The sequence below is a fragment of the Metopolophium dirhodum genome, chromosome 3 (assembly GCF_019925205.1).
Source record: "Metopolophium dirhodum isolate CAU chromosome 3, ASM1992520v1, whole genome shotgun sequence".
NCBI lineage: Eukaryota > Metazoa > Arthropoda > Insecta > Hemiptera > Aphididae > Metopolophium > Metopolophium dirhodum.
Genome location: NC_083562.1, coordinates 37,766,304 through 37,793,691, shown reverse-complemented (window position 1 = coordinate 37,793,691; position 27,388 = coordinate 37,766,304). Strand labels below are relative to the sequence as shown.

Genomic DNA, 27,388 nt, shown 5'->3' with positions numbered 1-27,388 from the left:
TGATTGTACAAACATTTCGAATTTTGATTTTTTGACTTTTAAAAAAAACTAAAATCATCCGTTCACTGCAGTGCCCAAATATTGTATAATTATTATTGTATCATGTAATATAATACGTATACGCCTACTGTACCTATATAAATATTAAATAATATGAAATAAATACCTTCATAGTATTATAGGTGTGTGCGTTGACATAGGAACATTATTATAATGTAATAATATATAATTTATATTATATTGTTTTTATTACAATTTTGTATACGAATATATTATGTGATAAGATGTTTAGAAAAAAAAAATGTTTTATTAAAACCAAACGATAAAATCGAGTTATGCCATCGTGTTTATAATTTACAATGAAACTATTTTGGGGATAATAATAATGATAATAATAATAATAATAGTAATAATAATAATAGCCCACAATGGCCGTTACAGAAATGAGAAGCGCGCGCGCTGAAGGCTCTTTATTTATCGTCGAAACGCGTTCTTTTACTGATACCGAATCGCATGAAATTTGTGTTGTCCATTCCGGTGTCCGCATTCTTCCGACGGTTCATCAGCACAGTCAGTAGTTCGGCTGCGGTCGGCTTCCACACTGGTTCGACTAAAAATACACATAAATACGATTAAAGTATACGTCCGTGTCGATTATCGAAAAATACAATTTTTTTTAGCTACAAGAATATTTATGTAAGACGTAATTCTTATAAAATAAGTCACAAAGTTAAAATATTATGTTATATGAACTTAGGAGAAGTTTGAGGGTTGGGGTCAAATATATTTTCATAGGTAGTGAACTTATAATTCACACCGGTTCGTCGGTTTAAAATTGCTTTACAAGTAACAGCTATATAGTGTTATATGATAAATATTAAAATAATTTTAATATACCGCAGGGAACATGAATCCATGTGGAAAACTCGCCTTTGTGTACTCTCCGTGAAATACACATTCTTAGAAGGTTTCAACTACCAATACCCTCATAAAAAAAATCTTACATCAACACCATCTTATCCAAAGAAGCATTCGGTACCGAACAACAATCGAGAATTATAGATTTCTTCAATATAGCCGATCTCACCGCATGTATGTAGAACACTGTACAGAAACCTATTATAAGTAGGTATACTATCACAATATTATTGTATTTTTATAGCGGCATAAAATGTTACAATCGTATAAAACTTTAAACTATCGTAGGTTATAATGAACAATGTATTTGAATTTTGAAGCTTTAATTTTGTAAAAAAAAAATATTGACATAACATGCGATTTGTTTTGTCAAAAACATTTTGAAAAAATAAATTTCTATAATAGCAGTAGGTATAGATATTTAATAAAATATCATAATGATTTATAATTGAATTTAAATTTAACAAATCAATTACAGCCATAGTGGTTCACACATTGACAAGATACATTCGATACCTATATATAATACTATACAGCAAAACTAGTTACCCAATTATTTTTAAAATTTAATATGCTAACCTTTACACAAATATAGTTTTTTTTTCAATAAGACGATACCTACTTTTATATTTTAAAATGTTGATTTTAGTTAATTTTTTTTTGTTTTAAATGCAATTTTAAAGGTTTTTAGTACATTCAATTTTATCATTTATTATAGTGATAAATATATATATGAAAATATATCATTGTCCAAAGTTGCAGTCATATATAAATGTCACGCATTCACATCAATATTCGAACAGACCAATTAGGCGTGTGTCCGTGTGTGATGAGTATTATCATTGATTATATTATGTTACTTAGTAATATATTATAATCAATACCCAATGGTATTAATGTATTATACTTATTATACGACTGTAAAATATCCTACGCGTTGTTAATTTATTTTTAATTGTGCTTGAATAATGGAACTATTTTGTGCGGTGTTCGTCCATCCATATTACAGTTAAATTCTATTTTTTTATTGTAGAAAAAAAAAATCGAATTTTTACGAGCCAAAAACAATAGGTTGTATAGGTACCTACTTTATAACATATTAATTTGTTGATAACCTACACAAAACGTGAGAGCTATCATAAGTAGCTTATATAACATAATATTATTCTGTTCCTAATATAATAGTTGCTCCTAGCATTTCGATTTAAAAATGAGGAAGAATAAAAGCGTCAAAGAAATAAGTAAGTTTACCTACTAAAATTGTTACAAAAATTAAACCACAAAACAAAATTCAAGACATTAACGATTAACTATAATGGTAAAAAAATAATGCTTAGTTTTGACAAATAAATTTTACTCGCAATTTTTTTTTTACTATAAATTTACTTTATCGGTTGTTTAAGTGGAATAGAACTACATCTATAACATGAATCATGAAAATATTATTCGATTGTATTTTATTATTTACAACAGTTCGTAATGTACATATACATTTATGATTCGTACTATAATTATTTCTATATGCTTGATTTTAGTACCTTTCCATTTTATGCGGGATATGGATCGAAACAATTGTCATAATCATGCATAATATTTATATATATATTATATATGGATAAGTACATATCGTTTATTGTAATATAGGTATATAATAAAACATATTATAAGTATAATATGACTTTTTATTTAGATCCGATCAGATCTGTTGACATGCGAAAACGGCCATAAATCGCTCAATGTATCCAAATCGTAATGTATAATTTTTAGTAGAACAAATAATATCACAGTATATTTTACTACAGTGTTGACATTATTTTTATTTGATTTATATGTACATATCATATAGGTACTATTTATTACTTGAAATATTTTATATTTACCAATTTTTGATATACGAATATCGTGCGTTGGTAACGATTTGATTATTATTCGAACGAGGATTTGTAATTTGCAGATAAATATTTTTTTTTGGTGGTTAATTTCCAATAATAAACAGACCGATTACAATACATAAATAAATGATCGGTTTAACAGTATATTAATACTACGCTACGATATTGTGATTATTATATACATATTATCATAAACGATAATATAATATTATAATATATAAACTAAATAACAACGCGTTTTTGGAAATAATAATAATATCATAAACCTCGTCTCAACGAACCTTTGAAACGAAAAACTATATATTTTTGCGGTCGTTAGGTGTACGGACTTCGAGTGGGCTTTTCTATTATTGTTTATATAGTATTATAACAAAAAAATATCTTATTTTGGGCTGTTATATTGGTCGGCAAGCCTGGGTTATGTTTTTCACTTCCGTCCGTCGTGTACAATTGAAAATACTCGTCACATGTATAATGTATGATATTATGTACTTATGAAGAGGAAACAAAACTACCGTTTTTGTGGAAAAAAAGGCTGTTTTTTGGAAACGAATGCGTACACGCACGTCATATAAACGGTATAACGAATCTCGTGCGGCCACTAGGGACCTTCTCGCGGACATGGTGTGAAAAGTAGTGCCATTATATTAATAAAAGAGGACTACACGAATACAACACGACACGAGTGAAAATTGAGTAGTACGGTTATTTTAGGAATTCTTTTATTTTATTTGTTTATCATGTATGTTTTATTATAGTACAATATATATTATTTTGTAAACGATTATTTTTCAATAAGCATGGATTATGAATATTATAATATTAAATGATGAACCTAAATAATCATGAACGTTTAGTGAAGAAACTATTCCACATGGATAGAACTTCATGCAGTGTTGGTTGTTGAGTGAATGATTTTATAATTTTATACTGTCGCTTTTTCACGACACCGTAATATTTTGCGTTTAAAACAGATCACCCTAGATACCTATAACTACAAACCCATTTTGTAGAATATTATTAAAGGATTACGGTGTAGTTGGATAGGTCAAAGTTTAAGCGTTCGTAAAAAGTTTTGTCGACGCTTTGAAGCGAAGTCATTATTATGGAATGTATTATTCGAAACCTGGAAAGGTGCTTTGGTTATTTTATGGCACTATATGAATAGGAATGTTTGAATTATGTTTGAGGGCTTGGCTCGAGGTTTGTATGCCATATGGCCATATTTAAATATAAGAGAATTGTATTATTCTACGACTATTTGAATAGCACGATTAACAGGGGAATCTATTTGGTCTGAAAAGATGAAAATAATTGTATAATAGCATTAGGATGTTTACAATATTATAATGGTCGAACTAACAAATTTTTTACGAAATTGTATGTATTTAAATAAAAAACAATGACTTGTTATTTTGCTGTATCAAAGTAAAAAAAAATGTAAAATGTAAATGTTTATAAGTATAAAGTATTAAAGTTTATCGCTTTTGAAATGTTGACGGGTATATTTAATACGGGTAACTTAGGTATACCTATGTTATGACGTATTATAAGTGCATATTTTGTAACTAACCTCTATTTTTTTAATCGCTAGACCCTTCTACCTGTCTCACATTGAATGACTATACACACCTATTATAATATCGTCTACAAATTACAAATGTTATTGACATGTCAAAAATATTGACAGTCGTTAAACACCATATTATTAGATTTGTATATAGATCACGCTAATGCCGAAGGACTTGCAACCGCTCAGCGATTATAGGAGTTTCAACGAGAGCAGTGTCAACGTATGTAAAGTTGACCACCCACATAGTACAAAACACTTTGAACCACACCAACAATAATTTTCAAGTGATTTGAAAGAATTTGCATATGTACTTACACAGTTTTTGTATAGGTATAACTGGTATGGTCGTCATTATATAGTCTACCCAAGATATCCTGAATAGTCGAAATCGATACCATACAATAATATAATAATACATTTGTAACTTGAATAAGTCAATAATAATAAAAAAAAAAGGTGGATAAGTGGATGTCGCTCTGCTGTACAGTAGGTTACAAGTGGGTCACTGTAATGGATGGTGTTAAATTTGAATTCAATTATATAATATCATTGTATAAGAAAAACGATTCTGAGCGAAAACGGTCAGTCAGCCTATGATTTTACCAAGTATATTTGATGATATTATTGTGAATAAAGTAATTTATATATAACCTATTTACTCGGAGCCTTGTTTTAAATTTTCAATCTTTAGCCATAAAAGTTAAACATTTTATACATTTTTAACCACAAAATAATTAATAAATTATAAATTTGATAAATGTTGTCAAAATTTGAACTTTAAATGCTTATAAAAAAAAATTGTGCCTATGTATTTTTAATATTTTTCAACTTAGAAAGATATATCAGGAGCTTTATATTCAATTTTCACGCTTTTTTACCCAACAAATAAAAATTTATTGATATTTATAGAAAAAAAAACTAAAAAAATTGAAAACTGACAATATCCGTAAACAGCTCAAAAAGATTCAAAATATTTTCAACATTTTATGGAGTATAGAAAATGCTAATATGAACATTCAGTGAAATTTTCATGTCCCTACGGTCATTTGTTTTAGAGTTACACCAAAAACCAAAATCGATTTTCTCGAAAACAGATTTTGCGTAAAAATTCCCGTTTTTCCTTAATTTTTCTTTTGTTTTTCACGTCGCTTGTGAAAACTACTGGGAAATTTTTACTTTTGACCTTCCAAAGTACCAACTAGATTCACTTTCCTATCAGAAAAGTTACTATTGAAGAAAATCCAAGCACTTTTACTGTCCTAAAAGGTGATGACAGACACAAAAATAAAAAAAAAATTTAAAAAAAATTTTAAAAAAAGGTGGATTAGTGGATATCGCTCTGCTGTACAGTAGGTTACAAGTGGGTCACTGTAATGGATGGTGTTAAATTTGAATTCAATGATATAATATCATTGTATAAGAAAAACGACTCTGAGCGAAAACGGTCAGTCAGGCTATGATATTACCAAGTATATTTGATGATATTATTGTGAATAAAGTAATTTATATATAACCTATTTACGTGGAGCCTTGTTTTAAATTTTATATCCTTAGCCATTAAAGTTAAACATTTTATACATTTTTAACCACAAATATAAAAAAAAAACACACATCATTGTTTCATTGATTCATACATTCATCGCTTCGCTCAGAATCTAAAATGTGCAGAAATTATATTTCTCATTTTTAAGGGCTTGAGTATAATATTATAAAAGCACATAAAATACATATTTCAATAGATGATTATATTTTATTATATAACAGCAATATTGTCAAAAACGATTGTTCAAAAAGACAAGAGTTGTGGGTGCACTCCTGCAACAGACTCCCTGACGGCTTATGAAGTCATTAAATGAGGAAATCGTAAATATCTGTTGAGATGTAATTGCACACGAATCACATTTTTTAACGATTTTTATTTTCAAAGAATGTTTCATACCATAATATATAGTTATATTATATTCATATGGGTTGCTAACAATAAGACTTTTAAAAATTTGTTTCAATGCTATAAATAAGTACATAGGTTATGTTTTAGACCACACTGAACCACAACAGTCGGTGACACCACTCACGAGTTCTTGATATAATTGTGAAACCAGAAATTGATTTCAAACAATGCGAAAATCGAAATAAACCTGAAATAATGCGGCACGGCTTGGTGCGGGAAACAAGCAGGAAACCGGGCCACGCTGAAGGAACAAGCGGCGCGTGCAGGTCTATGGATCGCTTAAGCTATATTATGCGCGTGTTGTCGTTACATCGCAATCTGCCGCGGACCGTCGCTTATGGGACGCGTCGCGGCCATCATTCAATACGAATTTTATTTTTCCGTGTCATTGAATTTTTGCCAAGACGAGTAAATCTGTACAAATATAGTTAGATAAAAGACGCGACGCACTCGTAAAGTTGTCGCCGAAAAATTTTTCGGTGCGGTTCTAAACCCACGCGTAGTGGTTCGATCGTGGTGACCGTTTGACCAATCATAATACTGTTTACGGTAAAGGTGCCTTTATTAAGGGGGTTCACATTTACACCGTGTCGTGTCGAGTCGTGTGAAAAATTTTCTCTGATTGGCTGAACCGCGTGGTTCTATTGAGGTTTACCATATGGTATATCATAATTTTATCACACGATACCACAGTAACCAAACGATACCGCATAGTTGAATATATTCAACTTTTGGCCGTGTGGTTACAGATTAAGTGCAGAAAAATGATAACTGAAAAAAATAATAACATTTACTGGAATTGATAATAATTTTGGTATCGTTGGTATTGTATTTTGGTATAAAACCCACGAAACGATGATGATCGTGATAAATGTGATCACACGATCATAAAAACTAGATACAACACGACACGGTGTAAGTGTGAAACTGTGAACCCACCTTTACACTGTACACAGTACACTGTTTCGTGTCGTCCATATGTTTTTTTTTTTTTTATCACGTTCTTGTTAGAACGGTATTAGGTTAACGAATGTAACCGCGTATCGTGTAACCTTATCAAATGAGCATGGCTATTATTTTGACAGAAAGTAGTCGATAACAATTAAACCACTGTTACCGCGCGACGGCAAGTTAAATATTTTTCAACTTTCCGGTAACGCTCGGTAACATGGTATATTAATTAGGTAACCACAATGTTCGGCCAATCAAAACACTGTAGTTTTAACAACTACGGCGTGTTAAATTATGGACGACACGATACAGTGTAAAGGCATCTTAACTTATTCGAGGCGAACGCGTAACCGCAATTGCGATGCATATGATATTATGGCGCCGGTCAGTATTGTGAAACGGTCGTCGAAGCTTTCTGAGGTTTTCTCAGTGTCCGATTCTCGATCGACAAACAGTTGTGTCACGTCCGCGAAAAATGCGTAAGTTTTTGTCCAGTGTGACGACCATTCTGCCGTGAATATCGAACCTACCGTTCCCGCGTCACCGTTCAGGTATATTATGCACATTAAAATTTATTATAGCATTAATATTATAGTATGTGCGGTATTGAGGTGTTACCGATTATCGATCACCTCCGACGAGTCGCGTACCACCCGATTACCGATGAACGTCAATCCCTCAAAGTATGTATACTCAGATACTCTGATCGAGTTAAGAAACGTGGCCGGTGGTCGACTTGTGCACTAGAGGCGTGGCGACACTACACGACAGGTATACAGATAACTGACTGGTGTGGCGAACGGGTGTTTGCCCGACTTCGGCCCCCGATGACAACTGGTCGCAGCCGACTACGTTTGTTAACTCGAACGGACCCCAAGGTTACGCGGGGTATTTGCAGACGACAAATTTCTAGAGAAATTAACCGTTGTGAAATCGATCTTATTGTTTTGAAAAAAAAAATATTACACGGTTTACTGAATAATAGATGTATCGTATACGACCTACGACCTACGACCGATCTTTAGAAATTATAGAATTTATTACAGGTGTGCGTGTAGATGTATCATAGGTGCCTACTTGTACCGTAGGGTCCTATATGAGACATAATTATATTATATTATAAATCTAAATACTATACAATATAATATATAATATTATGATTATTATATTACTTAATATTATAGTTATGTACTTATATAATATAATCATTACATCGGTTTCCATCGTCGTTCATGTAGTTCCTGTTGGCGATCATGGCGTACGGTAGCACCACGCCGGCCGTTTGACTGGCTCTCAACCTGGCCACCGGGTGATAGGGTACGGAATATCTCTTGCGGTTCAGCTGGAACGTCAGATAGTTTGGGGTGTCCGCGTAAATCCTCTCGTCCAAACGGCTGTCCTCCCAAGGAGCTCCCACCGCTGACAAACCTTCGGTGCCGTCGTCTGCAACATACACACCCCGCCGTCAGTCGTAAGCAGTCAAGCAGTGAGGGGTTCGTATGATAAAATTAAGTTAGTCGAAATATTATTATTTATTTTGTATGCAAAATTAAACATCCATAATGTGTTCATAAGTGGGCGAGTATATTAGGGCGAATCCGTATTTCAGACGACAACTGAAGTATTTTATAATGTATCAAACGTTTAAACGAATATTTATTAAGAATTCACTTAAACGCTGTAATAGTTGCTGTATAATGCTTATACAGAGGGTTATCTGCAGTTGACAATTTCAATATGGACGTTTGAAGCGGGATATTCTAGGGCATTTACGTGTTTCGACAAGGCTTACATTTTATACAATAGGTCGCAATGGTTGTTATCGTCATGTTAGATGTTACCAAGTAAGACACGACTCTACGGCTCTCGGGTCGTAAGTGCACATTTTAATGTCAATGAACCATTTCCACGAAACTATGTAAAATGTACAAGAATAGTCTAAACAATAATTGTCAATCACGTTACTTTCGTCAAAAAGCGAAAACTTTTTTACAGTTTTATACATCCGTAATATTTGCGTACTTATAGTAAAATAATTTAGTATAATATCATTGTTGCCGCCGCAACATAACAACAATATTATTTTTATATAGTTAATTATATATACCGTACAATCATATTATATTAATTTATATTAAACAGTCGTTAAACGTTGTTTTAATATTTAATTATTATTATCAACTATTGAGATTGGATATTATTTTCATTTTATGTATTTCAAAATACAAACATTTTACAAAAGTTCATAAAATTAACAACTTTGGTCATTGAGTATGAGTAATAGATAATTAAATTTCCTAGAACTGACCTAGAAAGGAACATACAATTATCTCAACGCGTGTTTTCAAAATTAAAATCAGATAGGTAACTTATAAATATTTGTCATTTAATAATTATGATATTATGTTTGGAATAAGCCAAAAATAGTTTTTAATTGTGTTAAATCGATATGTAAATTATGTTTTCTGCCAGAATTATTGTATCTTTTTTAAATTTCAATATTATTGTTACTGACTGAGAGATAATGTATTGCCTACTATAGAGTAAGAATTAAAATTTAATTTTGTAGTAGTTACATATAGGTACTACTTAGTAACTTAGTAGATAGTTATTTAACTATATTATAATCTTTTTTTCGTTAGTAAACCATATAAATACAATAAAGTTCCTAACTTAGTACCTACTTAACCTAGTATTGGTGTAGTTTATAAATGTTATTTGTTGTATTCATTGATTTGGACTTCGGATGATACAATCTGAGATTTTTTTATATTAATATAGTATAGGTGATACAGGTTCTAAAAAGCCATAGACAATTTTTTAAATTACACTAATTATTTCTAAATTTCCTAAATTAGAAAATTATTTTATGATAAAGAAACCTGTATATTTTACATGTACACTGTGTCAAATGTTGAGTGTTTGTAAATTATTGCAAACTTTTTGATCTAAATAGTGGCATGTGACACATTTTTTTAAATGTGTGGGGTGAAGGGGTAATAGTGGTTGCATCAAAACTTTAACGATAGAGAGCGTCAGTGTCAAAACTCTTTCTACCTACGGTAGTTTTCTGGACGGTATTACAATATTTATATGTATACCGATAATGGTGTATGGTGAGGTTATATAAAAAAACTTCAACAGCAGATGTGGTACAAAAAATTCACATGAAATCTGCATCTGCTAAATAAATAGACCGTATTTATGCAAAATCTATTAAAATGTATAATTTTAAATAAGGTACAGTGAATATTTAAATACTCGAGAGCAAAAAGCTCCATATGAAATAAATCCAGAAAAAGTTATCTTTATAATTCTTTTCTTTAACGTTAAGTCTTTCAGTTACTCAATAGTTACAATAGTTACATCGAATGTCACACGAGACTTTGGATAGGTACCTACCTACGTAGTTTGCATTGCAATTCAGAGTATATTGAACATTTATGTAAGTAGAGGAATTCAATAGACTCATGCATGATGACGTGTTCGAGCCACCTTCATTAAACTCAGCTTATATGTAATAAAATAATATTATATGCAATATACGTTTAAATATTAATGAAATTGTTATCATTATTTATGATGAATAAAATTCTATCCCCCTTTGATAAATTTAAACACGTCACTGGTTCAGACTTTCAGAATATTGCTGCACGTGTTGGTGGCTTTAGTTTTTTACTTCCATGTTTTGATTTTAAATATATGTCGTTTTATACCGCTTGGGACAATAAATTATCTCCAACTCTATTAGTATATAAATTTGTTGTCAGCATAAAAATACACTTAATGGTGTCTCAGAAAATCATATTATTTAAAACTGTTTTGTAGTACCTATACAAATTTACTGAAAAATATGTAGGTAGTTTTAATTTAAAATTAGCATTATGTACGTCTATAGAGTACCACAGACAATAGTAGTTATAAGCTGAAAAATCGAGCGATCAAATTAACAATTTATTTATGAATATTATAATTGTGATATAGGTACGTATTGTAACTATTTTAAATTTTTCGAGAACGGGTACTCAAATTATTTACGTTTGATGTGCTTTGAACTTTTGGACTGTAAATTGTGTTGAATTTTCTCTACTGCCAAGAAAGTTTCTTTGAACATATTTTATAAATACAATAAATTGAGTAAAACAGATTTAATAATACATTGCGTAATTAAAACGTGTGTGATGATACTAAAACAGTATAGTGTAATTATAGGTATATACATTGACGGTATTGCTTGAAGCCCATATTAAGTACCCTATTATATTTACAAAAATTTAAAACATCTCGGTAAAAATATAAAGAAATAAAATATAAAAATATAAGTTTATAAAGATTATAATATCTAATATTATCTATAATTTATTATTCACTTATAATTTAATTTAACTTAGTTCAATGAATTCATCAATAGAATATATTGTGCAGTAAAATTATTGGTAGGTACTTTGAATTTTGAAATATATTATATTATGAAATTCATGAAATTATTTAAATTTCATACTCAATTTTAATTAGAAATAATAAATCATCCTAATTTGTAGTTCCAATTCAAACTCAAATCATCAGTATTATAACCATAGTTTTTTGCCCAACTTTGCTATAAATGAATATAGATACATACCTAATAAATTAATAATACAAATAATAATTTTATTAAATAATATGTTGTTTTCAAAACGTTTCGGGAATTTCAACTTATCCGCTTGTGACAAATATAACTCCTATCGTTGGTATTTAACAAATAAAAATCTTCACTAAGACCTTAAAATTCTTACCTTTACTTAATCAATTAGTCAAATTATATTACATTTCATATAAATTTAAACTCAGTAATCAACTAAATAAACAATTATCTTCTCTATCTCACTTCCCAGAAATGCGTACATCGAAGTTTAATAAGACAATAATGGCCTAGAGATTATTACTTAGATAGAAAAAAAAAAAAACAATTAAGTTTCAGGTTGGGTATCCCATAAATGTTAATATTCTTTGCTATGTTATAATATTATAAACTAGGTAGTTTGTCATCAAACTTACGTCTTATCATATACTATAAAAGTATATAGTTCTAAAAAACCCAGCACCAGGTTTCTTCAACTGTTTAAAATGTATAATGAGATTTCCGTAGTTTTGGGTAAAAAATGAAAAATATATTATATGCGTGTGTGTCATGCAGTATATACTATCAGGTACCTACTTATGAGTCGTGTGTAAGACGTAAGTACTCGTAATCTTTTGTCTGATTTTGGTATTATATTAGAGGGTGACAATGAGCGCCGAGGAATTTCGGTGTTCTAAAATATGACAGAGTGGAAATTTCAAGTCCAAGTCCGATAGCCACATAGCGTCGTATACGGATGTACTTACTTAATTGTGCGTTAATAATCGAACGTGGGTATCTGATTATAATGCCGAACAAAGGACCACATGGTTTGAAATAGGTCGAATATATTATTATATTAAGTAATATAAGCGGTAATTATTGAGAAGCGAATTTCGGTCGAGTTCACATGCATTTGAGGTACGTAAATGGTAGACGGCCCGGCGTCCGTGTGTGGTACGTTAACCGCGAATTTGCCAAAAAATTAAACATCAGAGCTATCGCCGTAATGAATGCGTAAATATTATAAGATTATATATGTATATGTACATACATATTTCGCATTTTTTGATTTGGTTTTAATAGCGAAACGGCGAAATTGACCGTACGGAGAATTCAGCTGAGATCGTTATAGGTACATTTAAATGTGGTGACCCGACCTGGATTTTTAATTTTTACTCGCAAACGTAATTAAAAAATATTTAATTCGTGCGTATTGTCTGCAGTGATATTGCTTTGAAATTACAATACAATTAGGTTATTTTAATTTCATTTTCCGGTCGTCTCAGCTGTTAATGGCTTTATTATATAGGGTCCATGTATAATATTATTATTATTTTATATTCATCTGCATAATTTATTCTGTCAATAGTATTTTATTTATCCACTTATCATCCATGTTTAAATTTATTGTTTGTTTTTTGTTTGATTTTCAATAAAACGAAAAATAATATATGTACTTAAAGAGATGAATTATCGTGTTTTGTAACTTTTTTACATTTAAGTCGGGTCACATAAACAATCGCTAAACATTTAATGAATCAATGTGAACTAATGGCATCTTAAACATGATTTAGTTTAATTAGTCCATTAAATTTAAGTGGACCTTTAAATTGATCAATTTTTTATGCAAGCCGGCACGAGTCTTTTGGATGCAAAAGCACAGTGGTTTGAATTATTTTAATATTTCCATTCTAAACTTTAAATAAGTACCCATTTTAATGTATATGATGTTTAAGTATACTTAAAAGTTCCGAAAATCAGGATTTGAATAAGTGTATTAAAGAGTAATTAAGAAAGAAGCACAATTTATGAAACACCCTATTTATTAATTATTATAATGTCAGGTGTACAAAAGATTTACAATTATTTATATTGAATTTGAGCCACTATTTTGTATACAAACGGTAAAACTCCATATTTAATGTAACCGGCAAACAGTATGTTTGAAATACTATTACAATTAAACTATAAGAGTTAAGACTTAACTCTATTAAGTCTTTTATTAGAACAGACAATTTTAAATATTTATATACCTATGTATATTACGGAATGTGTATGTTACAATATACATTAATAAGCTTTAGTGTGAGAGAACGACCGTGATAAATAATTAGAATATCTTTATTTTCTGATAATGACGATTTGCCTTATGCATTATTTTGTAAAATTCAAATATATTATGTATAGTATATTTAGATCTTATATGCCGAGTTTTGATATTTCAGCGTGAAAATGTTCAACAGTACCCACCATGTAAAGTACACTAAAGTGTAAAGTATAATATTTTAATGGAAATTTATTTACTTGACCATCCTACACTTGTCGAACCATTGTAGTAAATTGTATTCACACTATTTGATTCAACTAAATATGCATAATATATCCATATCATTATATTAATATCTTATGTAGGTATCTTTAAACTAAATTATTCGATAAAATGATGAGTGAAGCGATTTATAGTTTGTTGTAAAATTTTTTTTATTGATCAATAGTATTGAAGTATACATTGGCATTTTACTGCTTTACGACTATTTGGTATGCATTTTAATACCAAATCGTATTATTTTGAATTAATTATTTCTTAATTTTAAATATTATGAACATTGTACACACAAAAACCTAATCGATTACACCGTACTCATGATGTCAATTATGATTTTACAGTGTTGTTGCATCTAATATTTAATTACCAATATCTCGTTAACAGACTATTAGTAATTAAACAATTATCATTATGTCAAAGTATGTACATTTGGATTTAATGAACAGGGTAAGTCAAAGTATTGAAAAGTTCTGGTAATACCTTTTGGAATTTTGCTTACGTCACGTTTGATGTTATAGTTAAGTAATATTATTCACCTACTTTACACACATTATGAGTAAACTACATTATTTTTAAATAATATAATAATATACATGGATCTTAAACTCGATATGACATGATAAATCTCTTTTGGACATTTGAAATATATCGATGCAAAAGTTAAGTTTACTTTGAAATTAGAATTTATTTTATCCATCTAGGAAATGTCGAACACATTTAATTAGTTCGGCAATCGTTTGAGTACTATAATAGTGAATCCGATTACTGTTTAGATGTTTATTATATGCATGACAACTCACGAGTACACGACTACAATAAATTATTGTTTTGGACCATTGTCATCAACAAGTGTGTTCACAGTTTTTTACCGTGAGTCTTCAACTAAACGCATTGTAATTTAAATTGTTATAACGTCCAAATTTTAATAATACCTACTTAATAGGTAGAATTATATTAAATATTATATTTTATGACATTTCAAACTCTTCTCCGTATTTTAAAATGTATTACGAAAAAACAGATATATTTGCAAAACACCAATTTTAACAAAACTAATTTTGTTATTTGGTTATAATTCAAAAATTAATAATTTATTCTTATTTTCTATACGCAGTGCATTTTTAAAAATATTAATAACATGTTTCCCAATAACTTAAATTACCATTATCCTGACATTATTATTAATGAAATTAAATGGTTATTTTTATACTCACATTTATATTTTATTTCTTATTTTTTTTCCAATTTAAATAAATACCTAGTTTTTTTTTATAACAAATTAAATAATTATAAGGTTTTTCCTAAATTATTTTTATAACGATCAAAAATTATAGAAAATACATTATCACGATATTTTTTATAGACATTTGAAATTCAACATTCGTCAATTGACAAAATAGGACATTTCAACGAAAAATTATGATATTTCTACTTACAATGTTAGTTATTTTGTAATAATTCAAATAATAATAATTTATTCTTATTTTCTATACGCAGTGCATTTTTAAAAATATTAATACTATAATAATTATAAGTTATAACTATTAAGCTATTTATACTGAGTCTACGAACATATTTACACCGTTCAGTATGTCAATTGTAAGTTAATAACTATAATATAAGATTCAATATAATAATAATTATCTTATAATATACTTATATAGGTACGTGATGCTTTTAGCAAAAATAAGTCCAATTTGCTGTATTAGAGTTATTAATATAGAACAATAATTAATTAATAACCATATAATATATAAATTATAAAATATCGACAAATATAAGAGGTTAACACACTCACACACCCTCTCCGCTAATAATCGCGTTTTATTTATGCAACAATTTGATATTAAATTCAAATTTAAAGATACAAAAAATTTAACACTTGCATTACAGTGACTTACTCAATAATGAGATACATCCGAAACAGTTATTATAAAACAGAGGTTTTTTTACATTTAAAACGTCATGTAAGAATTATTGGCATTTCTGTTTATTTCTGTCATTTCTTTACTCGTTGTGTGTCTATATTAAAATTTCCAAAATTAAGCTGCGTTAAACGCCGATAGGTTTACGAGAAACGACCACGTCTTGAGATTTCTCGAAAAGTCGAAATATAATTATTGTGACTTTGTGAGGTCTTTTTGAGTGTATTATATGGTTTTATTCCTGATACAAGCCGTGTTTGTTAACTAGGAATTGTGCTATAAATAATCGTTTATCTACTCGTTTTGTTAATGAAATATTCTAAATAATATTATAATATGAATATTTAATTAAAATGTTACCACCTGTAGTATAACGCGTCATAGGCGTTAGGTATAATATCACAAACTCGTAATAATCGTATGAAAATATACGTAGATGAATCATAACTAATATCTAATATTACTATAAATTCTAACAGTCAAATTACACGTAATTCACTAGTTAATCAATTGATACCAGTTATTGATCTATTACAATATGAATAAATTGAAAATATTGATGTTTTACTTTGTATCAATTCAGCGGAATAAAAACAAATAATATAAACCTATTTCTAAAAGTAAAGCGCATTTTCATTTTAATTTAAACAAAATATATAAAATCGTTATACATGAAATGTTTATAATGTTATAGTAATTAAAAAACGTCATAAATTTGAAAATGTGTTATAAGCAACAAATAACGAAGTTACCTATACGATCATACGATTATAGAGTTTGGTATTATGATAGTATTATCATTTATCAATTATTATGTGCCTATAATTTATATCTATCTAACAACGGGCAAATTATTATTACACATTAATTTTATTATAATTAGTCAACAGTTTCGGGTAGCTAATTGATTACCATATTGATAGCATGGACATTTATTTGTATACTAATATAATATAATCATGAATTATAATGAAATATAGGTACTAATATACATTTTATAATACGTAGGTAATACACCACTAATTTAACGAACCACTCATTAACAATTAATTGATATAGTTTCATGCACATATTTTTAATTAATTAAAAATAATTTGGGTGAAATATTTTGAAAGCGCATGTTGATTATTATAATAATATGTTAAAATAGTTGTATTCGAATGAACATAAACACCTATACTCAATAATACTAAAACCAACAAAAATTTTTGTTAAAAATCGGTGATAGCGTTAAAAAAATATTGCCAATGTCTGCCACTTATATTTATATAAATTAATACAAATAAGGTATTGAAAAGTTTAGTTTGATTAAGCTTTATTAAACTAATATTTCCAAACAGTGCTTATGCCTTATTATTTATTTCATTGGAGTAAAGTCAAAAACTAAATATTGACTTGGGTACACGTAATATGTTATATTATATATTTATTATATAGTATATAATATTATACTAGTTCAGCTATTTTCAAAGCGTGTTCCACGGAACGTAAGGGTTCCGTCAACAAATGTATGTGAATATTAAGATAATTATTTTATATTATAAGTACTTGGAAAAAAAAGTTTATCTAAATAATAGTTACTATATAGTATAATATTACTATACAATATTCTATGTACAGTCATTGTGGTGCCATGAAACACGAAACTTTTTCCTGAGGGTGGTAAAAGCTTAGATTTGATTTTTAATCATTTAAATCTTTGGGAATATTAGAAAAATATTGTGATATGAGTACAATATTATAAAAAAAAAAAAACACTTATAGCTGAATAAGCAAATAAATTATTACTTTTATAGTTTTATACTGCAATAGGTACAGTATTTTACAAAATCTAATGGTTAAATTACACGTAATCAATAAATTCATTGGAGTTTTTAATCAGTCAAAATACGAATAAAATGAAAATGTTGGTCATTTTATTTATCAGTGGTTCGACGGAATAATAATAAAAACAAATAATATTTATAAAAGTAAATCAAATTTTCAATACATATAATATATTATACCTAGTGTATTGTATATATCTTATAGAATATGTTTAAAACCACTGTCGCCACGTGCAGTTTTTGCATATTTTTAACTTACTCGTCGACATCAGAACGACGGAAACAACTTAAGGAAATAATAAAATAACAAAAACACGGTATAGACAGTAGCCCTAAGAGGACGTGTATACATGGGTGCAATACTGCAATGGGTAAATTTATCATATTTTAGTATATATTTAATGAGATTATTATAATATTATATTAATACATATTTTACAGAATTGAACGTAATCTTACCAGTGATTCCGGCGGTGGACGCGGCGACAAAGCCGAAGACTAGGCCGGCGACCAACGTCAAGTGTACCATATTGTCGCGCGGCGTTTGTCGGTTCTGTGATGCGATCGGCGCGAAATGACAACAACGATACCTAATACGACGTAATATTTATAATAACAGTTATTAACTATAATAATAATATATAACAAAATATACCTATATTATATAGTATATAATATAATATTATAGTGCCGACGGTATATTATATTATTGCGGACAGTCGAGCTTTTAAAATACAATAATAATTATTATGCTGTCGCGCGGCTTCAATAATTACTATGGTTTTGTTATAATATACTATTAATTATTATACGTCTCTATAATATTATTATTATTATTATAAGATAATGTGCACCTCGTCGGTGGTGGACTCGCTATACCTCGGTCGGTTCGTCTGCAGGAGTTTTTCTCGAGCGCGGTTGCTCGCGGTCGGCCTATCCGGTGCGGTGTGTGGCGGTTCGGAAAAACGCGCGCGTGCCCGCGGCGCAGGTGAGAGAGCGCGGCGGCGGCGTCGCGTGTACCGGCCGTGTATGGCGCGCGAGACGCTGCAGCAGACGACGCGGTAAAAAAGATTTCGGGGAGGTACGGCGGCGGCGGCGGCAGAATATTCCGACGACAATAAATTATCTATGACAATAACGAAGACTGTATGCTAATATTATAAAAAATTATTAAATATTATTTCGCGTGCGGACCGAAACGAGCGAACGACGCTTTCTGAGCCGCCGAAAACGCGGTGGTGGTTTATATATGCGATACGTACCTAACGTACGCGTGCCCACACAGGACGCGAAAAGGGAAGGGTGTCGAGCGTAGGCGGTCGCGGGCGGTGAAACTTTGACGCACGTCTTCGCCCCGCTGCGGCGGCGCCGTCCTGTAGTTGTTATAATTGTTATTATCGTTGTCCGCGGGTCAGGTCCCACCGACGCTACCGGTTTAGCCGGGTATACCGCAGTGTTGGTATAAAATGGTACCGTACGCAATATATACATGTGTACCTGTAATATATTTGTATTATATTTGTCCGTCGGCGCAAAATACCTGTTGCACGTGGATGCAGGGCGAGGAGGGGGTAATTAAGTTACCTGTTCACTTATTGGACCGCTGGGGCGATGTGGCTGTGGGATCCTGCTGGCGGGGATCCTATTTGTAAAGCGAACACTATATAATAGTGGCTGTTACACCACAACAATGATGGTAATAATTATTATAATAATAATGACGACGACAATATTATTATACAAAATATTATACCTATTATGATTCTCGCGCGTAAGTGCAACTCCGGCCGCTACAGTCGACCGATTCTCGCTTTATTTCTACGAGATTGGCGGGCGAGAGGGGCGTCGTGCATAATCGTCCGAATTAAAATCGCCGCAATCGGTTTTGATAATATTTTATGATTTAATGGTCGACCAGTTATAAAATTAATAGTCTAAACACAAAAGGTAAATAAAGTTCTCATCCTTTTAAAATGTCTTGCTGGTGGCAAGATTCACACAGATGGTGGCGTAGTAGACAATTAGGTAGGCAATTACTAGTTATTAACATAAACAGCTGTTGTTTTGTTGGCCATGAATTACATTGTAATAGTTAGTAAGTAGTATTAAAAACGTTTGGTTAACTGATATTGTTATTTATACTTAAAAAAAAAAGCTTAAGCCAAGAAAACTGTTCTTGTTTAAATTATGTAGAGAATAGCCTAAGAAATTCTATTATTTTTTTTTTTGGTTACCCAGTTTATTGAAAAAACATTATTTTTTGTCAAATAATAATGCAATATTTTGTAGTTTAAAATGTATGCAATATTTTCAATTTAAGTTACTTAGGCTAAGGCTTGACAATTTAATACAAGGTTTCTCTTAAATTTATCTTTCAGAAACATACAATTCTTTAAAAATGACATAAGGACAAACATTTTTTTTCATAGATATTTCAAGTTTAATTTTTAAAGAAATCAAAATTGGTTTTTGGAAAAAATTAATTTAACCTACCATATTACTAATATAAATATAAATATATAATAAAATATAAATTAATATCATTCAAATTTAACATATCCATGATTCATTACTATGGGTTACTCAATAATGAAGTAGTATACTATTGACCCCCCTCCAATGTTTTTTTTTTGTGTACGTGCCTGTCATCTATCAATAACAATCTAATATAAAAATCTACAATAATATTGTTAGATGATAAAGAGGTTCGCATAACTATTGTTAATGTAAATTTAAGGCTATAGACTATATAGGTATTGAACTAGTTTTGAAAGTTTAAAAGTGTGAATCAACATTCTAATTCTTAAAAGTTAAATGCCAATAGGTGTAAAAAAGTGTGTATAGGTTTAGGTACTGGGCAGTCTTGTACCTACTCTTGTTATAACTTATAAGTAGGTATTCGAATACTTGTATTTAAATACTTTCAAAATACCTACTTTTACTTCGTATTTTATTCCAGAATACTAAATCCTTTTTTATTCTATACCGTAGATTTTTCAGTGAAAAATATTTTCGTTTTATATATTACAATTTAAAAAATTGGTCTTTAAAATAATATTTTATAAAATATGAATAATGATTCTAAACAGTGCCGTGTTAACTCTCATTGGTGCCCCAGAGCAATAATATTTGGCACCCTTATTAAACATACATATTTAAACATGTGCCGCCCTTTAAAATTTTACAAGTTTGGCCGCCCTAAGACTCTATTTCTAAGAATTTTTTTAATTTCATTAAATACGCAGATGACACAATACCTAAAATGCATAATATAATCTACCTGGCTGAAATTTTACTCAACAATATAATACTTATAGATATGTGACATCTGAAATAACTGAACTAATTAAAATTTAAATAGGTAGGTAAGTATTCAGGTTATACATTTAAAAAGTACCTATTCTAAACAAGACTGGTAGTGGGAGACGAAAGTCATAATTGGCTGTTACCATATAGGAAATAAATATTATTTACTTCCCATGGTTATAACTCGCCAGTAAAAATCGACAGGCAGTAAGTATCGCCTGTTACATTACGCCAAATATAATTATAAACACATAGATAATAAAACAAATACATTTTTTATAAGCTGTTTTATTAAAATATTGAATTATTTTCAGTTTTAAAAACTATATTATATCTTATAATGTGAATATTGCAGGAAAGAAGTTTTTTTTTTAAGTTTTCACCAGCTTATATTTTTTTGAAGGACTTTCTATTAAAACACTTAACTTTTATTTGAGTTGATTCGAAAAATTGAATCTATAATAATATTAATATTACTATTATACAACTGTATATTATGTTGTTATTAATGTCTATGTTAATTTAAGAACAATTTACATTAAATTACAATTTATAGTTTTTATTTTACACATACTTTCCTGATTCAATTATAATAGGTAGGTAGTTGTCAATCTTTTTGGTATAAAAAACAATAGCTCAATCTCAAGTAACTATAGTTACTTATAATGTACAACTTAAAATTAGCGGAATTGGTTGTTTAATTAATTAACAATTAATGTATTTCTGCCTTTTGTGGCAGAATCAATGAATATTTTCCTAAATAAAATATCTGGAATCAAAAAAATTCCATTATTTGAACGGTTTTCCTGTTGATACAACAAGAACATACAAAGTTAAAAATGTTCATTGTTATGAGACACGAAAATAAACACAGATTATCAGCTATTTATCTTGGATATCGTTGAAATGGAAAAAGTTGGCTGTTAATAACAATAAAGAATATTTAAATTGAATTTGTATTTTCATACAAAAATACATAAAATGAATGTAAAAAGATATTTATTTTATTTTCAAAATTTATGATTTGTCAACTCTATTTTGAATTATTTTTCTTTTAATATTCAAATTAACAATTCCTTCGAAGCTAACGTGTGTGAAATTCCTCCCCCCCCCCCCCCCCATATCGGGCAAATCGATCTGGACCAATTGTAAGTTAAAGATATTCATTTGTAAGTATTTGTAAGTTGGTTTTCAGAGTTTGTAAGTTGGTCCTCACTGAGATATCTACAGCCCTAGATATTAACCATCAGCCCCCCATATCGACCGAATCGATATGGACCGATTGTAAGTTAAAGATATTCATTTTCAAGTATTTGTAAGTTGGTTTTCAGATTTTGTAAGTTAAACCCCTACCCTCTGGCGAATTTCATTTTTAATTAAGAAAATCTTTTTAATAAAAAAATGTATATTTGATAAATATCTTTATTTGATACGTTAATTTTTTTTAGTCATTCTTTAATATTTTAAAGTATCAATTTATTATTAATTATAAGTATACATTAAAAAATCTATTTAATTTAGTTTATTGAATTTAGTACTTCTTAATTTCATCACAATAAGCTTTTTAAAATTGGCTTTATAAATCTACGTTCAATCTATGGTAGTTAAAAAATACCTACTTTACACACGTTCGAAGCTAATCATGTAAAACTAAATTTCATTGATAATTTTTAATAAGTTTTGTTTAATATATAACAAAAGTGCGTTGTGATTGAAATTCTCATATAAAATAGAAATATTTAATATATTATTTTTTTTTTTTTATTTATTTAATTTAAGGCTTCAAATACAAATAAGGTTTATTAGCCTACTATGGTTTACATGACTGGTGGTAACATTTAGTTATAGGAAATTTGGTTTTTTTACATTAATAATTTATAAATATAATTTAGATGTTAATAGTTATATGTGGCTTCGTTGATCCATTGTCTTATATGTTCGTTGTGAGGTCGGCCATTTTGATGAAATTTGTTATGGTTTTTTCTTGTCCTGGTCCGAGTGCGTCTTTGAGTGAGGTGGTGTTTATGTTTGCTTTTGTTCTGGCGTTGTGGTAAATGGGGCATTCTAGGAATATGTGATTTACAGTGAGTTCACAGTTGCATGTTTCGCACCTGGGTTTGAGCTCCTTACGCATAAGATAGGAGTGTGTGATTCTAGTATGTCCGATACGTACTCTGGTGACCATGGTCTCTTCATGTCGTGTAAGCTTGACTGTAGGAAATAATATATTATTATACATTTAAATAAAGTATAAATATAATATTCTGTTTATTATACTGTACAAATTAGGATAACAAATCTTTTGACGAAAAAAAATTATTGTTTATGGTTCCTCTTAATAATCATTGACTGTGGCCTACAACCACCTACGTGGTACATACCTCATTTTATCCTTTATCTTAACTCTTAAGTACATATTTTAATCATTGAACAATTAATATTTCGTTGTTTTAGCATCGCACACACGTTATTAGTTAATAATATATTATTAAACCGCAGAACGTTTCTTTGTAGCATCAGAAGTGCAGGATTCAAACAAATTTAAAATTTATTATTAACGTATAAGATTATTATTAACAGACCACCAAACAACCGCATATGCAATAGCTCAATATCGCATCAACATCAACATTTACGTCATAAACAATAAACATAGACGTAATATACGTACAAACATATTATACATAACTTATACATAATATACGATATAAATAACGGTAACATATACGTCATGACCGTCATGTGCAATGTGCATTAACGATTAACATCATTATAATATTGTAATAAAGTAGGAATTTAGTTTTTATTATTTTTTCGTATTACTTACCGAATTTCAAATGACTTTGCGTGTTTCATATGAATTATAAGTTACAACTTTTATTTTTGATATACCATCGCTGTATAACATATTATCATAACCTTAGATCCGACATGTAACTGATATTTTTATGACAAGTTGGGTTTTTATTACACGAGTTTTAGTCTCGTGATTTTTACAATCAAGATATTTGTTTTCAGTTTTAAAATGGAGACAAAACTGTTTTATAAGTTTCAGAACACCTACGTGTTCAAAAAGTATCCAATTCGATTTTAACATTATTATGAATAGACAATAATAATATTGGGTACTCTTAAAAGTTTTTTTTCTAATTCAGTGAAGCATGTTGGTATAAAATACTTTGGTTTTACTATCTTCAGAGACCGCGTTGTATTGATTGTAATTTGTAATGTATGATGTACCGTTGTACAAATGTAATACAATTAATTTAAATTTTTCTTATAGTTTAAAATACATAGTTTAAATATGTATGTAGAGTAATTTATAGTTTTCGTTAATTAGTTTTAGTATTTTATAGTTATTAAGTCAGTGAGCCAGGAGTTCAACTCGTCGTTAACTGTTTATGTTTACCTAATATAGGTGTTTTATTTAAAAAAAAAATATGTACCTAGTAAATGTGTCAATGAAGGAAATACAGTTCTAGTTACATTTAAAATGTCTATGTAGACAAGGCGTCAAGCTTGTGAATTTGATTAGCTAAGATTTTGGATATAGGTATGTGTTATTACTTACTGGATTTGGAAATTGTTGAAATTGGTTTAAAATATTTACTTACTGATTTTGATTCAACCAAATACAATAAATACATATTGGATTTACACTTTGACAAATTATTAACAAAAAATAAATAGGTATTGTAATTTGGGGTATATGGGCACTGTTTGGCTGCCTGGATTTATATCATATAAAGTATCTGTAGATATTATATAATTGCGACTCTGTTTACATACCTAATATTTATTAATATCATGTGTTATGATAAAAAAAATAAAAATAGTATGATAAACTGCCCTTATAACGTCATATCAAACATAATATGATGCATCTTATATTAATTGTATAGCTTTATTTTTATTTTCTTCTCAAAAGTACACGCATATGGGGATACAGGTAGGTATACGCTAATTTTTGATTTAACGTTTTTATGAAAAAATTAACTATTACAAAAGTGTCCAATACTCCTATGTATAATTAACTGCGTACGATTTATGTCCATGTGGTGATAGACTTATTTTATGGAATTCATTGTTTTAAGTAATGTTAAAAAACAGTTTAAAAATGTTTAAAAATGTCCAGTGTATGCACCTATTGGCTATTTTATGTGCTGTGGGGCAGTTAAACACGATAAAGAGTTTATAGGAGTCTGCAGATATAGATATAGGAAATGATCAATTTAAGTGTCTACACTCATTATTTCGAAGTTATATAACTGTTTTTGAAAAATACTTTTTACATTACTCTTTGATGTAGTTCCAAAACAACATTTTTGAAAACAATTATATTTTCTACTTACAATTTTTTATTATTTTTAAGTTTCTTACTTTTTTCAATGTCACTATACATTTTCAAATTCATATTTTGAAGCAGAATATTTTTTGAAGTTTCCCTATGGTGCATACAAATTGAATTTTTAACAAGTAGTTATACTCACTTTTACCTAAGTATTTTAAGTATTTTATGAGCGCAAAACTTTGGTTCAATAATCCGCTTATCTAAACTTTAAATTTAACTAATTTACTATTCGTACAGTTGTACAATTTGTATGTACTTACTCTATGTTAGGGTATTCGTGTAATATATGGCAAGGGTGGGACCTCACTGGGAAGTGAGTTATTTCAGTAGCGGATGACGTCCACAGGCTGAATTTTACCCAAGACTGAAATATTTTATATTACCATCTCGCACGAGCCACGCATACTTTTTTTTGTCTCATATCTGCTGCCTCCACTGCGTATCATTTTTACAGTAATTACAGTGGCGATTCTGGCCACTTCTCGATAAGCACGAATATACCCCAGACCTCAGTGCTCAATAGTCATTCATTGCGTACACTTTAAAATATAATAACATCGGGTAATTGCATTCGCGTCCGCCTGTTGCGGTAAACTTGTTGGTAAACTCCATAGCCCTTTCCGTACGTTTAACCATTGATTTTAAAATATATAAAGTATATTTTAAAATCAATGGTTGAACTATAAAAAAATAAACAAAAAATATTTTATACAATTCAAACTGATATAGAAAATAACTTTTCTGACCGCTGTTGTAGGGCTTAAATATATCGCTATTTGTATTGAATAATATATTACGTCAATAGTTTATAATATTTATAGTCGAGGGGTAATAGATTTTTTTTTCCAGGTGAATATGATTTTCATATTATATTATAGGTACTATTATTACTTTTAACTTTAGAAGTAATAATTAATAATAGTAGTACTTCTATGTGTAATGTGTATAATATACTGTAGTTGTTTTACAAACCCCATAGTGTACCATTTTGATATACATTGTACCTACAGTGATTTTATATTAATAAGATTTTTCCGCTAAGTTGATGATTTTTTTTCAGACTTTAATGAACTAGTAAGTAGTAAATGTATTTATCTTTACTTTCGGATTTACCACACTCGCTATAACTGCTCTCATAAAAATATTTTGAAGAATATAAAATAATATACATATACATATAAATATAACTACTTACTCTTATAGTTTATATAAAGTTCCTTTTGTCAATTTCGTTGTATTTGTATGAACTTATCGATTTGTCTATATATTGTATCAAAACAGTTTGAACATAGTTTAAATTTATAACATTTTTTTTTTGTTTATTTTGAAAGTCGAATACAAAGTCAATTAACAATAAAATATAAAATCGATATGTCATTCTCACAAAAATTTTATTATCTATCTCTTTTGTGATGGGTGATTTTACTCTAAGACTACATAAAAACATAGAAAAAATGATTCTGCGTTAATGCGTTTTGTCTATGTTGCGCTTGGGCCAGAGAGAGAAAACAAATAGTGCGCCGACATCCTCTTAAAGTATAATAATATACCTACTAGTGTTGAGTGTGAATTTTGTTCGTGTCGGTTACCGAGTATTTCACCAGGTCGAAAATATAAAATTTAAATCGGACAGAGAGCGGACAGAATTCTATTATATTTCACTATATTACCGACGATTTTTGGTATCGGATTTTATCCGCTGTGAAGTACCTGTGAAGTATGGTGTTCAATATCTGTACAACCATACGTCATGCATTTTAACATTT

At 29.3% G+C, this 27,388-nt stretch overlaps 1 protein-coding gene across 3 annotated transcripts; it reads right to left on the bottom strand.

The window, feature by feature from the left end:
- Positions 1 to 226: 226 nt before the first annotated feature.
- LOC132940183 (uncharacterized) lies at positions 227 to 19,196 on the bottom strand. Of its 3 annotated transcripts, none has more exons than XM_061007639.1 (4): positions 18,621 to 19,196; positions 18,425 to 18,555; positions 8,498 to 8,728; positions 227 to 610 (listed from the first exon to the last, which is right to left on the bottom strand). In XM_061007639.1, exons 2-4 carry the CDS (start codon positions 18,492 to 18,494, stop codon positions 471 to 473), a joined length of 441 nt encoding a protein of 146 aa, XP_060863622.1. In that variant the 5' UTR covers positions 18,495 to 18,555; positions 18,621 to 19,196; the 3' UTR covers positions 227 to 470. The 3 variants fall into 3 exon arrangements, with proteins under 3 accessions (XP_060863622.1, XP_060863623.1, XP_060863624.1); XM_061007640.1 differs by having other exon boundaries at positions 18,820 to 19,196; XM_061007641.1 differs by having other exon boundaries at positions 18,845 to 19,196.
- Positions 19,197 to 27,388: the final 8,192 nt, after the last annotated feature.